This window comes from Oryctolagus cuniculus, chromosome 5 (assembly GCF_051225735.1).
Source record: "Oryctolagus cuniculus isolate XC-2025 breed Fujian yellow rabbit chromosome 5, ASM5122573v1, whole genome shotgun sequence".
NCBI lineage: Eukaryota > Metazoa > Chordata > Mammalia > Lagomorpha > Leporidae > Oryctolagus > Oryctolagus cuniculus.
In genome coordinates this window covers 169,408,752-169,422,231 of record NC_142871.1, presented here as the reverse complement: position 1 = coordinate 169,422,231, position 13,480 = coordinate 169,408,752, and the positions used below count along the sequence as shown (strand labels likewise).

General features: G+C 49.0%; 1 protein-coding gene across 20 annotated transcripts in view; it reads right to left on the bottom strand.

Annotated features, from left to right (window-relative positions):
• The window catches only part of EXOC2 (exocyst complex component 2), a 248,073-nt gene that overhangs the window by 90,307 nt on the left and 144,286 nt on the right, over positions 1–13,480 (bottom strand). For 16 of the 20 annotated variants that reach the window (XR_016234397.1, XR_016234395.1, XR_016234396.1 and 13 more), the window contains one exon: positions 12,545–12,661. The exons of the other annotated variants lie outside the window; for them this stretch is intronic. Coding sequence is in view for 12 of the 16 variants with exons in the window: in XM_089333481.1 (XP_089189607.1) it covers positions 12,545–12,661 (117 nt within the window). In the remaining 4 variants the exon portion in view is untranslated. The remainder of the gene's footprint in view (positions 1–12,544; positions 12,662–13,480) is intronic. 20 annotated transcript variants of the gene reach the window in all.

Here is a 13,480-nt window from a genome sequence, read left to right as displayed (position 1 = left end):
CCGATCTGAAGCCAAGAGCTTCTTCTTTGGGGTCTCCCACGCGGGTGCAGGGGCCCAAGGAATTGGGCCATCTTGTACTGCTTTCCCAGGCCGTAGCAGAGTTGGATTGGAAGTGGAGCAGCCAGGTCTTGAACCGGCGCCCATATGAGATGCCAGCACTTCAGACCAGGGCGTTAACCCGTTGCGCCACAGCGCCAGCTCCTACACCTGTTTTTTAAGAAGTGGGAAAAGGAGTGGGCGTTGTGGTGCAATGGGTTAAGCCACTGCATGGGATGCGTGTGTCCCTATCAGAGAGGTGGCTGAGTCCAGGCTAACACAGCCGGGAAGTGGCCGATGATGGCTCAGCACCTGAGTCCCTGACAGCCCGTGGGAAACCAGGGTGGAGTGTGGCCTCCCTCCTCCTCTGCTGCTCTGCTTTCAAATAAATCTTACATAAATAAAGAAGAAAGATGGCAGGAGAAAGGTGGAAAACACACATGTGTGAGCCAACAGGTACCAAGCAACGCAACCAGAAGAGCAGGGTGGCAGTGTTAACGGGGGACAAGGCAGAACTCACTAAGGTCAACAGTGCACACCTCCTAAGCTTTCTTAGAATTTGCAAAGATAATTAACTGTGATCGTGACCTCCACTGCCCTCTTCCCACTAACGCCACATTCACGGGGCGGCTAACCACCAGCAGATGTTAACCGAGCCTGCTCCACCCACCATCAGATCACTGCCTGCTGCATGAAGAAAGCACCCCGAAACTAGGGAAACCCCAATCTAACTGGAAGGAAGAGAAGAAATCCTGTGTAGCAGTACGCTCAAGGAACACCACCGTTCAGCAGAGAGGGGGAAGGAGAGAAAGCTCAGACAGGCGGCACGGGACAGCAATGCCGAGGCACCCACGAGGCTGGGTGTTTCTAATGATAATAGGATGCCTCCCTAAAAAAGAAAAGTGGTAATTCAGTCATCCCATGTTCAGAAGTAGACATGGGGAGAGCGTGTGGAAGGACCTGGCGCAGGTAATGCCCTACAGATGTACAGCACGGTAGGAGCAGTAAGCAGGCAGGGCAAACGCGGCCCGGAACTCCTCTCCCTGTGTGCTCCCCAGGGTGCGTGGCAGGCAGCCCCACAGGAGACACTTCAGCCTCCCACAGGACCGCCTTCAGCTCACTCACAGTGGCTGAAAACCCAAACTGTTACCCTGAATGTCTTAATGATTCTGCTGCAAATTTTTCAAACTGACTCTTTAAAAACTTGGGGCAGAAAGCCTAGGGTGCTGTGGTTAAGACCCTACTAGGGATGCCTACATCTCGTATCAGAACGCCAGGGTTCAAGTCCTGCCTCCACTTTGGATTCTGGCTTCCAGCTGCTGTACACGCTGGGAGGGAGCAGGTGATGGCTAAAGTGCTGGCGTGGCTCTCTGCAGCTCTTGTGGGAGAAACGGACTGAGTTCTAGGCTCCTGATTCTGCTCTGGCCCAACCCTAGCTATTTTGGACATTTAGGAAGTGAACCAGTGAACAAAGCTCTCTCTTTGTCCCTGTATCCTTCTTTCTGCTTACCAAATTAGGAAAAAAAAGACACGAGATCTTAAGGAAAAAACTTTAAAAATAAAATTGCCAAAATGCTTTCTAAAAAGTATGTTTTGGGGGCTGGTGGTATGGCATGGTAGGCTAAGTGATGGGCACTGGTTCATATCCCAGTTGTTCCTCTCCCGATCCAGCTCTCTGCTATGGCCGGGGAAAGCAGTGGAAGACGGCCCAAGTGCTTGGGCCCCTGCACCCACTTGGGAGACCCGGAAGAAACTCCTGACTCCTGGTTTCGGATCTGCCTGGCTCCAGGCATTTCGACCATTTGGGGAGTGAAACAGCAGATGGAAGACCTGTCTCCCTCTCTCTCTTCCTCTCTCTGTTTATAACTGTCTCTCAAATAAATAAGTAAAAACTTTTTTTGAAAAAAGTATGCTTTGATAAAGAAAGAAAGAAACATTTCCATCTCAATACAGAACTATTACACTTGTATAGAAACAGGCTCATCAAGTTATCATCGGAGCATCCACTCAACTGAATTTGCATAACTAGGTTCAGCCAAATTACTTTTTTCAGCTCTTTTTCTTTCTTTTTTAAACAATTTATGTATGTATTTGAGAGGCAGAGCTACAGATACAGAGAGGGAAAGAAAAAGAGACAGGTCTTCCATCTGCTGGTTCATTCCAAAAATGGCCACAACGGCTGGAACTGGGCCCATCAAAAGCCAGAAGTCAGGAGCTTCTTCTGGGTCTCCCATGTGGGTACAGGGGCCCAGGACCTTGGGCCATTTTCCACTGCTTTCCCAGGCACATTGGCAGGGAGCTGGATCAGAAGTGGTGCAGCCGGGATTTGAATCGGTGCCATATGGATGCTGGTGCCACAGGCTAAGGCTTTAACCTGCGGCACCACAGCGCTGGCTCCTATACCTTCCTTTTCTGTGAAATTTTTTTTTTACAATCAAGCTAAATGCTTCATTCCACTTATTAGGCTTCCTGTCTGCTCCTCTGTTCTCCTCAGGACAACCTCAGCCTTGACTACTGCCTGTCTGTATTGAGTCCCCTCCAGAGAGCAGAGAGGCCTGGGGGGCACTCCACTGCTGCTGTCTCCTCTCCAGAGAGAGCAGAGAGACCTGGGGGGCACTCCACTGCTGCTGTCTCCCCTCCAGGGAGCAGAGAGACCTGGGGGGCACTCCACTGCTGCTGTCTCCTCTCCAGAGAGCAGAGAGGCCTGGGGGGCACTCCACTGCTGCTGTCTCCCCTCCAGAGAGAGCAGAGAGACCTGGGGGGCACTCCACTGCTGCTGTCTCCTCTCCAGAGAGCAGAGAGGCCTGGGGGGCACTCCACTGCTGCTGTCTCCCCTCCAGAGAGCAGAGAGACCTGGGGGGCACTCCACTGCTGCTGTCTCCCCTCCAGAGAGCAGAGAGACCTGGGGGCACTCCACTGCTGCTGTCTCCCCTCCAGAGAGCAGAGAGACCTGGGGGCACTCCACTGCTGCTGTCTCCTCTACTGAGAGCAGAGAGGCCTGGGGGCACTCCACTGCTGCTGTCTCCTCTACAGAGAGCAGAGAGACCTGGGGGCACTCCACTGCTGCTGTCTCCCCTCCAGAGAGCAGAGAGACCTGGGGGGCACTCCACTGCTGCTGTCTCCCCTCCAGAGAGCAGAGAGACCTGGGGGGCACTCCACTGCTGCTGTCTCCCCTCCAGAGAGCAGAGACCTGGGGGGCACTCCACTGCTGCTGTCTCCTCTACAGAGAGCAGAGAGACCTGGGGGCACTCCACTGCTGCTGTCTCCTTTCCAGGGAGCAGAGAGACCTGGGGGGCACTCCACTGCTGCTGTCTCCTCTACAGAGAGCAGAGACCTGGGGGCACTCCACTGCTGCTGTCTCCTCTACAGAGAGCAGAGACCTGGGGGGCACTCCACTGCTGCTGTCTCCCCTCCAGAGAGAACAGAGAGGCCTGGGGGGCACTCCACTGCTGCTGTCTCCTTTCCAGGGAGCAGAGAGACCTGGGGGGCACACCACTGCTGCTGTCTCCCCCACCGACGGCCGACACCACCCCAGAGGACGTCCATCATTTCCCTGAGTGACAAAAACCAAGAAAGGAGTCTGTGGAGAGGAAAATATACCGACTCAGAAGGAGTAGACACAGCTGAAGAAAGGACGCATGAGGAGAGACTGCGTCAGAAAGCATCCCCAGTCAGTGTGGAGAAAGAAAGAAAAAAAAGTGAACAAAAACTTAAGAGCCCCAGAGAAGAGAGAGAGAAGGGCTAATGTGTCCAAAAGGAGGCCATCAAGGGGAGAAAAACTAACCTGGGAAGAATAAATGATCGAAGACATAATGACTGAGAAGTCTCCAGAACTGATAAAAGACAATTATCAGAGATGGTGAAAAAGTCAAAAGCAACAACCACAAACCAAAAACCAAACATCAAGGGGCACATCATGAAGCTGCAGAGGATTAGAAACAAAGAAAATCCTGAGAGTAGCCGAGGGAAGACGTTCACTACGCTTCTCTCCGTGACGGAGAGATCAAAGGCAAAACCAAACAGGAGTGAACGCAGGAGGCCGAGCAACCCTGGACCTAGCAGACACCAGGGCGGTGGTGCCCAGCCCTGGCACAGGTCTGGCACAGGTCTGGCAGCCGCCCAGCATCGCCTGCAGCCAAGTCTCGGCACCCCGATGGCGGAGCACTCTCATCACCAGTCTGCCGAAGGGAAGACTGACTTCCTCTGCTTCTTCGCTCCCCTAATTTGAAAGCTTAAAGTCAGATCCCTGCATGACTTGTGTGGCAAAGATAAAAACACAATTAAAATTCACACATTTTAAAAAAAGCAACTGAGCCCAAACATCAGTTTCACATGTTCTGATTATAAGGGCACAAAGGTGCAGAATCAACGAACTACGTGAACAAGACCAGCGCCCAAACGACAGCTGAGGAAGCAGGACAGAAGGCAGAATCACGAACCCCAAAGCCGGCTCTGGGAAAGACCCAGCACGGACGCAAGAGGGAAAGCACAAGCAGGCAGCAGTCAGTAGAGAAACGGGCCGCAGCCCCACCGGCAGCTGAGACAGAGATCCGAGCCCACCGTGAAATACTTTTATGCTAATAAACTAGATAATGTAAACATGGACCAACTCCTAGGAGAACATCAGTCTTCAGAAGATCGTGAAAAATGCCCATCAGGAAAAAACTGTGTAGAATTCAAAAAATTTTTGCACTAGAATTTCTCTTAATTTTAAATTTTTTCATTTCATTTCATTCTTCCAACTTTTTGAAGTGGCCTGAAACAGATGACTGTAGCTAATAGGAAGAAACAGAAAATCTGAAGAATTACTAGATAACCGTATAAGGAGCTGAACCAGTCATAAACACCATTTCATGGGACTGGTGCCGTGGCACAGCAGGTTAAAACGCCACCTGAGACACAGACATTCCACTGAGCCACACGCTGGTTCAAGTCTTCATGGCTCCACTTCCCATCCAGCTCCCTGCTAATGTGCCTGAGAAAGCAGTGGAAGAGGGCCCAGGTGCGTGGGCCCCTGCCGTTCAAATGAGAGACTAGGGTGGAGTTCCTGCCTTTGGCTTCGGTCTGGCTTAGTTCCAGGTGTTGCAGCCATTTGGAGAGTGAACCAGCGAAAGGAAGATCTCCCTCTCTCTCTCTTCCTCTCCCTCCTCCCTCCCTCCCTCCCTCTCTTTCTCCCTCTCTGTAACACTGCCATTCATTAATATTTTTTTTAAAAGATTTATTTGAAAGAGTTATAAAGAGAAGCGGAGACAGAAAGATCTTCTATCCGCTGGTTCACTCCCCAGTTGGCTGCAATGGCCGGATCTGTGCCAATCCGAAGCCAGGAGATTCTTCCAGGTCTCCCATGTGGGTGCAGGGGCCCAAGGACTTGGGCCATCTTCTACTGCTTTCCCAGGCCATAGCAGAGAGCTGGATCAGAAGTGGAGCAGCCGAGAATAGAACCGGCACCCATATGGGATGCTGCTGCTTCAGGTCGGGCTTTAACCTGCTGTGCTACAGCACCAGCCCCAACACTGCCTTTCAAATAAATACATAATCTTTTCAAAAAAAAAAAAAGCAAAAAACTATTTCACTAGAAAATTATCAGGCCTATAAGGTCATACCAAGATTGTCTGTCTAAATATTCAAAGACCAAATAATTCCAATCCAATACAAACTCTGTAGAAGAAAAGTGGGAAACATTATCTAATTCATTTTACGAAGTAGCATAGCCCACACACAGCAAAATGGATAAACCTCAATAGTAATACTGAGTGGAAAAACAAAGTCACAGGAAAAAGCCCTATGATTCCTCTTATTCTATGTAAAATCAAGAATAAAGAATAAAATAAAGAACACCTCGGGTGCAGCAGTTAAGATGCCTGGGACCCCGCATCTCATGTCCGAGCGCCAGCTCTGCTCCCAGCTCTAGCTGTCTGCAAACGTACACCCTGGGACGTGTGCGGATGGTTAAGGAGCTGGGTCCCTTCACCTATGTGGGAGACCTGGATGGGGCTCCTGGTTCCTCTGCATTTGGGGAATGAACCAGAGAATGAAAGCTCACACTTTTTCTTGTTCTCTCTGTCTGTCAAACAAATATCAAAGGAAAATATCAGAACTTTTTAAAGAAAACAATGTATCATTCAGAAATCACAAAATTCACCAGGAATGGGCCAGCAGGTTAAGCCACCCCCTGTAATACCAGCATCCCATAAGGCTGTCGGTTCGAGTTCTGGCTGCTCCACTTCCAATCTAGCTCCCTGCTAATGCACCTGGGAAAGCAGCAGAAGATGGACCAAGTGCTTGGGCCCCTGCTACCCATGTGGGAGATCCACATGAAGTTCCTAGCTAAGGCCTGGCCTAGTACCAGCCGTTGTGGCCTTCTGGGGAGTGAATCAGCAGATGGAGGATCTCTCTGTCTGCCTCCTTCTAGCTCTGCCTTTTAAGTAAATAAGTAAAGCTTTAAAAAAAAAAAAAAAAAACTTGCCAAGTTATTCTCTCTATGGAGAATACAAGGGGTATGTAACAGGTCCCGGGGTCACTCTACTTCTTTACTTCGGTCATGAGGACATGCATGTTTATTTCATTAAATCTCTTTTCTCATAGGGATATAAGGTGATACAAAATATATATCAGGACTGACAATCTAGAAACTAAGTATATCTATAGGAAAGCAAGCACAATCCCATCGTTAAATGCTATCTAAGGGTATGAACGAAGCACCACAGGAAGAACGAAGGGGTCTGATCCACTTTGCATCTGAGACCATAAAAGTATGTACTGTACAGCAGGATGCCTCACAGACTTCAAGAAGAAGGAACCTGGCATTCATGACGGCATGGAGGCAACTAGGAGAAATTTTGCTAAGTGTAATGAGCCAGCAATCTGGCCCGTGGCTAGGCTGCTGGTTGGGACCCCTGCGTCCCACAGGAGAGGGCTGGTCTGAGCCTGGCTGCACTCCTGATTCCAGCACCCCAGGAGGCAGCAGGGAACGGCCCTAGTAGTTGGGTTCCTGCCATCACGTGGGAGACCTAAACTGAGCTTCCCGCTCCTGGTTTTGACCTGGCCTACACCTGACTGTTGTGGGCTCTGGGGGCAAGAGGGGTGGTGACCAAGAGCATTAGAGACAGAAACAGCTGTGGAGACAGATGAGGTCGCCCAGTGTGGAGAGAACAAGCACATCACACACGCAGGGAACAGACGCTAGGTGGATGGTGACAGACCATTATTCACGGAGACTAGATTTACCTGCCAAGGTTCCAGGCTTTGGATTTCGGAAGCTCCCGCTCGACCCAGCCATGGGGCTGCTGTGTTCCCTGCCTGCTCCTGCATCTCCCCAGCTACCTGATGCACAACCTGCCCTGTAATCTTGGACAGCTTTCTGAGTGTGCACCCTTCACCCTGTCCTGCTTCCCGGAAGTCTTTCTGAACATGGCCTGTGCTGGGGGAGGCACAGGTGCCTCAGCCCTTCCTTGGAAACCTCTTTACACAACCATGCTTCTTTCCCCCTTCTCCCATCTGCTAGGAACTCGGAGAGATCAACAGGGTCAAAAATGAAGCTTAGTGTTTCATAAGCAGGACATGTCTGATCAACTTATGATGTCCGTAAAATCCTAAATTCCAAAATGGGTTAACTTATGAGTAATTTATTATCTAAAAAGGGCCTCTACACAAAATGTAGCTAATTTACACCTATGGACAAATGATGAAACAAATATACAGACAGACAGTGCAGCAGTAAGGAAGCGTAGCTGTGCTCATCAAATCTATGGATTCAAGTGGTTTGCAAACTTGAAAATTAGGAATTACATTCAATTAAGCTAAAAGTAAATGTGCAAAATGTGGTACAGCTAGTAAGCAACAAAAATCTTTAAAATTGAGTCTTTATGTCAGGGACCTTCCCTGGGAAGATGGGGAAAGCAGCTGCCCTCTCCACACCTCCCCCGCTGCAGTTTTTGAAAGACATGCAGGGGCTTAAAGTAAAACCGCAGGGGCTGGCGCCGTGGCACACTAGGTTCATCCTCTGCCTGCGGTGCCAGCATCCCATATGGGCGCTGGTTCTAGACCCGGGAGCTCCTCTTCCAGTCCAGCTCTCTGGCCTGGGAGGGCAGTGGAGGATGGCCCAAGTGCTTGGGCCCTGCACCCACATGGGAGACCAGGGAAGCACCTGGCTCCTGGCTCCGGATCGGCACAGCTCCGGCCGTTGCGGCTATTTGGGGAGTGAACCATCGGAAGGAAGACGTTTCTCTTTTTTCTTTCTCTCTCACTGTGTGTAACTCTGCCTGTCAAACAAATAAATACAATCTTTAAAAAAAAAGAAAACTGCAATCAAGAATTTAATGCCAGCCTTGTTTAGTGCCTCCACTCCCAGGTCAGGCAAAAATCTGTACCCACACAAAATCTACCTTAGGTGTTTATTCTTTAAAAGACGGGGAGAGGTTAAAACGGCATGTTACCACACTACAGTCTATGACCCACACTGCTCTTGCTTGTCCCACTCAAAGGTCAGAGGAGCCTGGTGCGTGCAAGATTTGGTTCGTACACATGAAATGCAAAGTCTGTGCTTCCTTAACTCTCCCAGTTCCTGCAAAATGAGCCAGTAAACAGATGAAAAAGTGCTAACCTCCTAATAGGGAAAGGCACACAAACTAAAATACAATGGGAGAGTATTTTTCTCAAGTTAAAAACTGTAATTGGAAGCTATGGTAAGAATGCGAGAGGCTACTGTGGCACAGTGGGCTAAGCCTCTACCTATGGCACTGGCATCCCATATGGGTGCTGGTTTGTGTCCTGGCTGCTCCTCTTCTGATCCAGCTCCCTGCTATGGCCTGGGAAAGCAGCAGAAGATGGCCCAAGTCCTTGGGCCCCTGTACCTGCATGGGAGATCTGGAAGAAGCTCCTGGCTCCTGGCTTCAGATTGGCCCAGTTCTAGCCTTTACGGCCATTTGAGGAGTGAACCAGCGGATGGAAGACCTCTCTCTGTCTCTCCCTGTCTGTAACTCTGCCTCTCAAATAAACAAATAAAATCTTTAAAAAAAGAAAAAAGAATGCAATAAGACGGAGTCCTGAAACACAATCACGCAGGGTCCTGGGGGCTACAAGGCATGCAACCAAGCTACCTGCACCTTGCAGCAGCAACAGACTGAGAGTGACCTTCAGGTCGCTGGCAGGGACGAGGCTACAAATGCAGTATATGCACGTTCAGAAATATAAGGCCCTAAAGCTCATACTCATCTCTTACCAAAACTATTTAATGAAAATAGAAGAGTACTCATAATCAATTCACTGTCAATACAGAGGTACTTCAGAAAGTTTACGGAGGGACAGATCTTGGTCTAGCAGTCAACACGCAGCAGGGCCACCTGCCTCCTCTATTGGAGAGCCTGGGTTGAAGCTCTGGCTCTCTTCTCGATTCCAGCTTCCTACCAGTGGGCACCCTGAGAGGCAGCACACGGTGGCTCGCACACTTGGGGCCCAGCCACCCACATGGGAGACCCAGATGGAGTTTCCAGCTCCTAGCTTTGGGCTCGGCTATACCAGAAAGATATATGCAAGATCTCTTTCTCTCCCCCTATTCAAATAAATAAAATAAATAACGATTTTTTAAAAAGTTCATGGAAAATGTACAGATTCTTTTAGTTCCAATTTTCTGTAAACTTTTTGAAAGATCCTGTACTAAATAAAATACTTTTATCTTGGGGGCTGGCATTGTGGCGTGGTGGGCAAAAGTCAAACCTGAGATGCTGGTATCCCACAAGGGTCCCAGCTGCTCCTCTTCCCATCCAGCTCCCTGCTAGGCCTGGGAAAACAGCAGAGGATGGCCCAAAGCCTTGGCCCCTGCATCCACATGGCAGACCCGGAAGAAGCTCCAGGCTCCTGGCTTCAGCCTGGCCCAGTCCTGGCTGTTACAGGCCTCTGGGGAGTGAACCAGCAGATTGAAAATTTTCTCTCTCTCTGTCTTTCTGCTTCTCCCTCTCTCTGTGTTACTTTCAAATAAAAAAAAATAAATCAAAAGAAAAAGTTTATTTTTAGTTGGTACATTATAGATGATTTCAATTTGTTTTTTTGAATTCTTGCATTTTTCCCTTTTCAAAATAATAGTGGAGGGACCGGCGCTGTGGGGTAGCGGGTAAAGCCACTGCCTGCAGTGCCAGTATCCTATTTGGGAGCCAGTTAAAATCCCAGCTGCGAAACTTCCAATCCAGCTCTCTGCTATGACCTGGGAAAGCAGGTGATGGCCCAAGACCTTAGGCCCCTGCACCCATGTGGGAGACCTGGAAACCCCTGGCTCCTGGCTTCAGATCAGCGCAGCTCCAGCTGTTGTGGCCATCTGGGGAGTGAACCAGCGGATGGAAGACTTCTCTTTCTCTGCCTCTGCTTCTGTGTAACTCTGTCTTTCAAGTAAATAAATAAATCTTTTAAAAAAAATAGCGGAGTCTTGCTTTTATAAACAGGGGTGGGGGAAGCATGACTGGAAAAAACATCTCTAAGACTTGAGAAAAAGCTAAACAGCAATGACAGAGTGGCAACGCGTGCCCGTGGCAGGGCCCTCGCCTGTAGCACTGGCCATGTGCGCCCAAAGGCAGGAAGTCCGCTGAAAACTCCTAACAGTGCTCAGGACGCAGGAGGAACCTCCTACGGGAAGTGGACATCCCGACCCTACGACTCCCAGCACCACTGCTACGTATCAACCACTTCAAGTTCTCGTTTCATTTTTTGGTATATTTTCACAAAAACAAGTTCGTTCTTTTAAGATGCATGATGGACAGAAAGCAATCTGGATCTGGAATGAGAAAACTTAATTTTGAGTCCGGTCTTTCTCTGGCCCAGCTCAAGTCCTTAATCTTTTTGAGCACACTACCCTATGAAGAGAGTGCGGCTAACATACCACCCGCAGTCACTTCCCAGGGTTACCTGCATCAAAAAAGACTGTGTAAATATATACGAAAACAGTCTAGCCTTAAAATTTCAAATATTTTAAATATTAAATTTTAAATATTTTAAAATATTAAATTTTAGTAAACTGCTAAAACACACGGTACACAAGGTATATTGTCCTTGTATTAAGATAAACTCACAGGGGGCCCCACGTTGTGGCGCAGCAGGTTAATGCCCTGGCCTGAGGCACCGGCATCCCATATGGGCATGAGGCACCCAGTTCTAGTCCTGGCTGCTCCTCTTCTGATCCAGCTCTCTGCTATGGCCTGGGAAAGCAGTAGAAGATGGCCCAAGTGCTTGGGCCCCTGCACCCACGTGGGAGACCAGGAGGAGGCCCCTGGCTCCTGGCTTCGGATCGGTGCAGCTCCGGCCGTTGCGGCCAATTGGGGGGTGAACCATTGGATGGAGGACCTCTCTCTCACTCTGCCTCTCCTCTCTCTGTGTAACTCTTTCAATAAATAAATAAATAAATCTCTTTTTACACAAATTTCACTCTAATTCTTGATGAAATAAATGGGAGCAATAGCTAGTTCTTTTTATTTCACAGAAAACCTAAGAGAAAACGCTTTTCACATGAGAAATAAAATCTCTCCAATAAAGGCTGTTCGGTCTGCATTCCACAAACAGTACATTTTCACTGCAGGATGGCACCTGCGATTCTCAACACAAAAATTTCTGGAAATAAACTAGACATTAGGGCCTAAAGCCTTAAGTCACAACACTTCTCATCAGGATGATTAATCTTTACGAAAAGGCAGGAAAACAAGACAGAGCCGCCCACTCTGACATTTTCATTCTTTGAAAACAGAAAAAAATTCCAGTTGAACTTTATGAACTAGAATCTTCATGTGTAAAAAGTATTCAGTCCATCAGAGTGCAATCTATGAGATTAACAAGATCATTATCTTTCTTATTCTTTGCATTGAGAACACTGTACTGACATTAAAACATGGCTCCAGCGTAATTTTACCTAGAAATCTGATAACCCTTTGCCCAGGAACTAACCACCGTTTAATAACAAGGTTACTTCATTTTTTCCTTTTCTGCTTACTTGAAGGAAACATAAACAAGGGGTAGTGCGTTCACAGCACAACCCCCGCTGATCTGCACACAACTCTCTGGCCCTCCTGCCCCTCCTTCCGTCAGCCAGCGATGTGTTTCTGAGATGTGAGGCTAGGCATCCTGCAGGTGTGGGGAGTGGGGCACGTGTGTGTGTGGTGTGCACGTGCTCACGCGGAGAGGAAGAGAGCAAGGGCAGGTGTGGGTCGGCAGGAAGACTTTCTCTGCAGGCTCGGCAACTTGCTGTCGGTTGTACCTGCAAGCTTTAACTCAAAGGGAGCAAAGACGGGGGACTGGCACTTTTCTCCCACCTTCTTCCTTCCCCTCTGAGCAGCTTTCATGGAGAGCCAACAAGCTCTGACCCTGAGAAAGTTTCACACTAGAAAAAAGGAGACAGTACTGCACTCACATCAAGACAGCTGGGGAAAGAGCAAGGCTGCAGAGGAGGGCCACAGGACGGGCACGCACAGAGGAGGAGCCGAGGAACCGGGTGCCGGGAAGCCACGCTGTCCGTTTCCCGGGGCCCACGTACCTGGGTGATTTTCTCCACTCCCTGGAAGTCGTGCTTCTCAAAACGCTCCGCTATGTTTAGGAAGGTGCGGCGTTCCAGATAGCAGCAGTTGCTCAGGACTATCAAAAGTCGCTGCTCCTAGAGCAGAACACAGCTTCAGAAAATCACACTCGCATAACCAGCTGCGACATAACGGGCACACGCGCCACTCATTAAGTCTGATCATAATCTCACGACCCTACACGCCAGTGTCCAGGGTTTTGCTAACTCTTAGCTGCTGCTTTCTCAGCACCAATGGAGAGAGACAGAATGTAACGTGACCATTCTACTAACTGCGTCTTATGCATACTCTCAAGAGCAATACTTCACAGACACAAGCTTATTACTTTAAATAGTTCATTACGTAAAAATATAGGAATTAATTTTTTAAAGGTTTATTGAAAATCAGAGTTGCACCAAGAGAGGAAGAGACAGAGAGAGACAGATCTTCCATGTGTTGGTTCACTGGCCAAATGGCAGCAATGGCCCGGGCTGGGCCAGCCCAAAGCCAGGAGCCAGGAGCTTCTTCTGGATCTCCCACATGGCGGGGCAGGCCCAGGCATTTGGGCCATCTTCTGCTGCTACCCAGACGCATTAGCCAGGAGCTGGCTTGGAAGTGGAGAAGCCAGGATTCAAACCAGTGTCGATATGGGATGCTAGTGTTGCAGGTGGCAGCTTTACCTGCTACGCCACCATGCTGACCCCGAAATACAGGAACTATCAGAAAACAGTCTATACGTTTTTCATAACTTGGAAGAGAATTATCTAGACTTGCATCTCTATGATGGGCTCCTTCAAGAAAATTTACGCCTTTAAGAATTTTTTGTGCATGAAAGACAAAGAGAAGAAACGGTCTCTTTCTAAAGGCAAGTGAGGGTCGTGGGGCCAGTGCATTCCTCCTCAGCCAGGGCCTGCGTC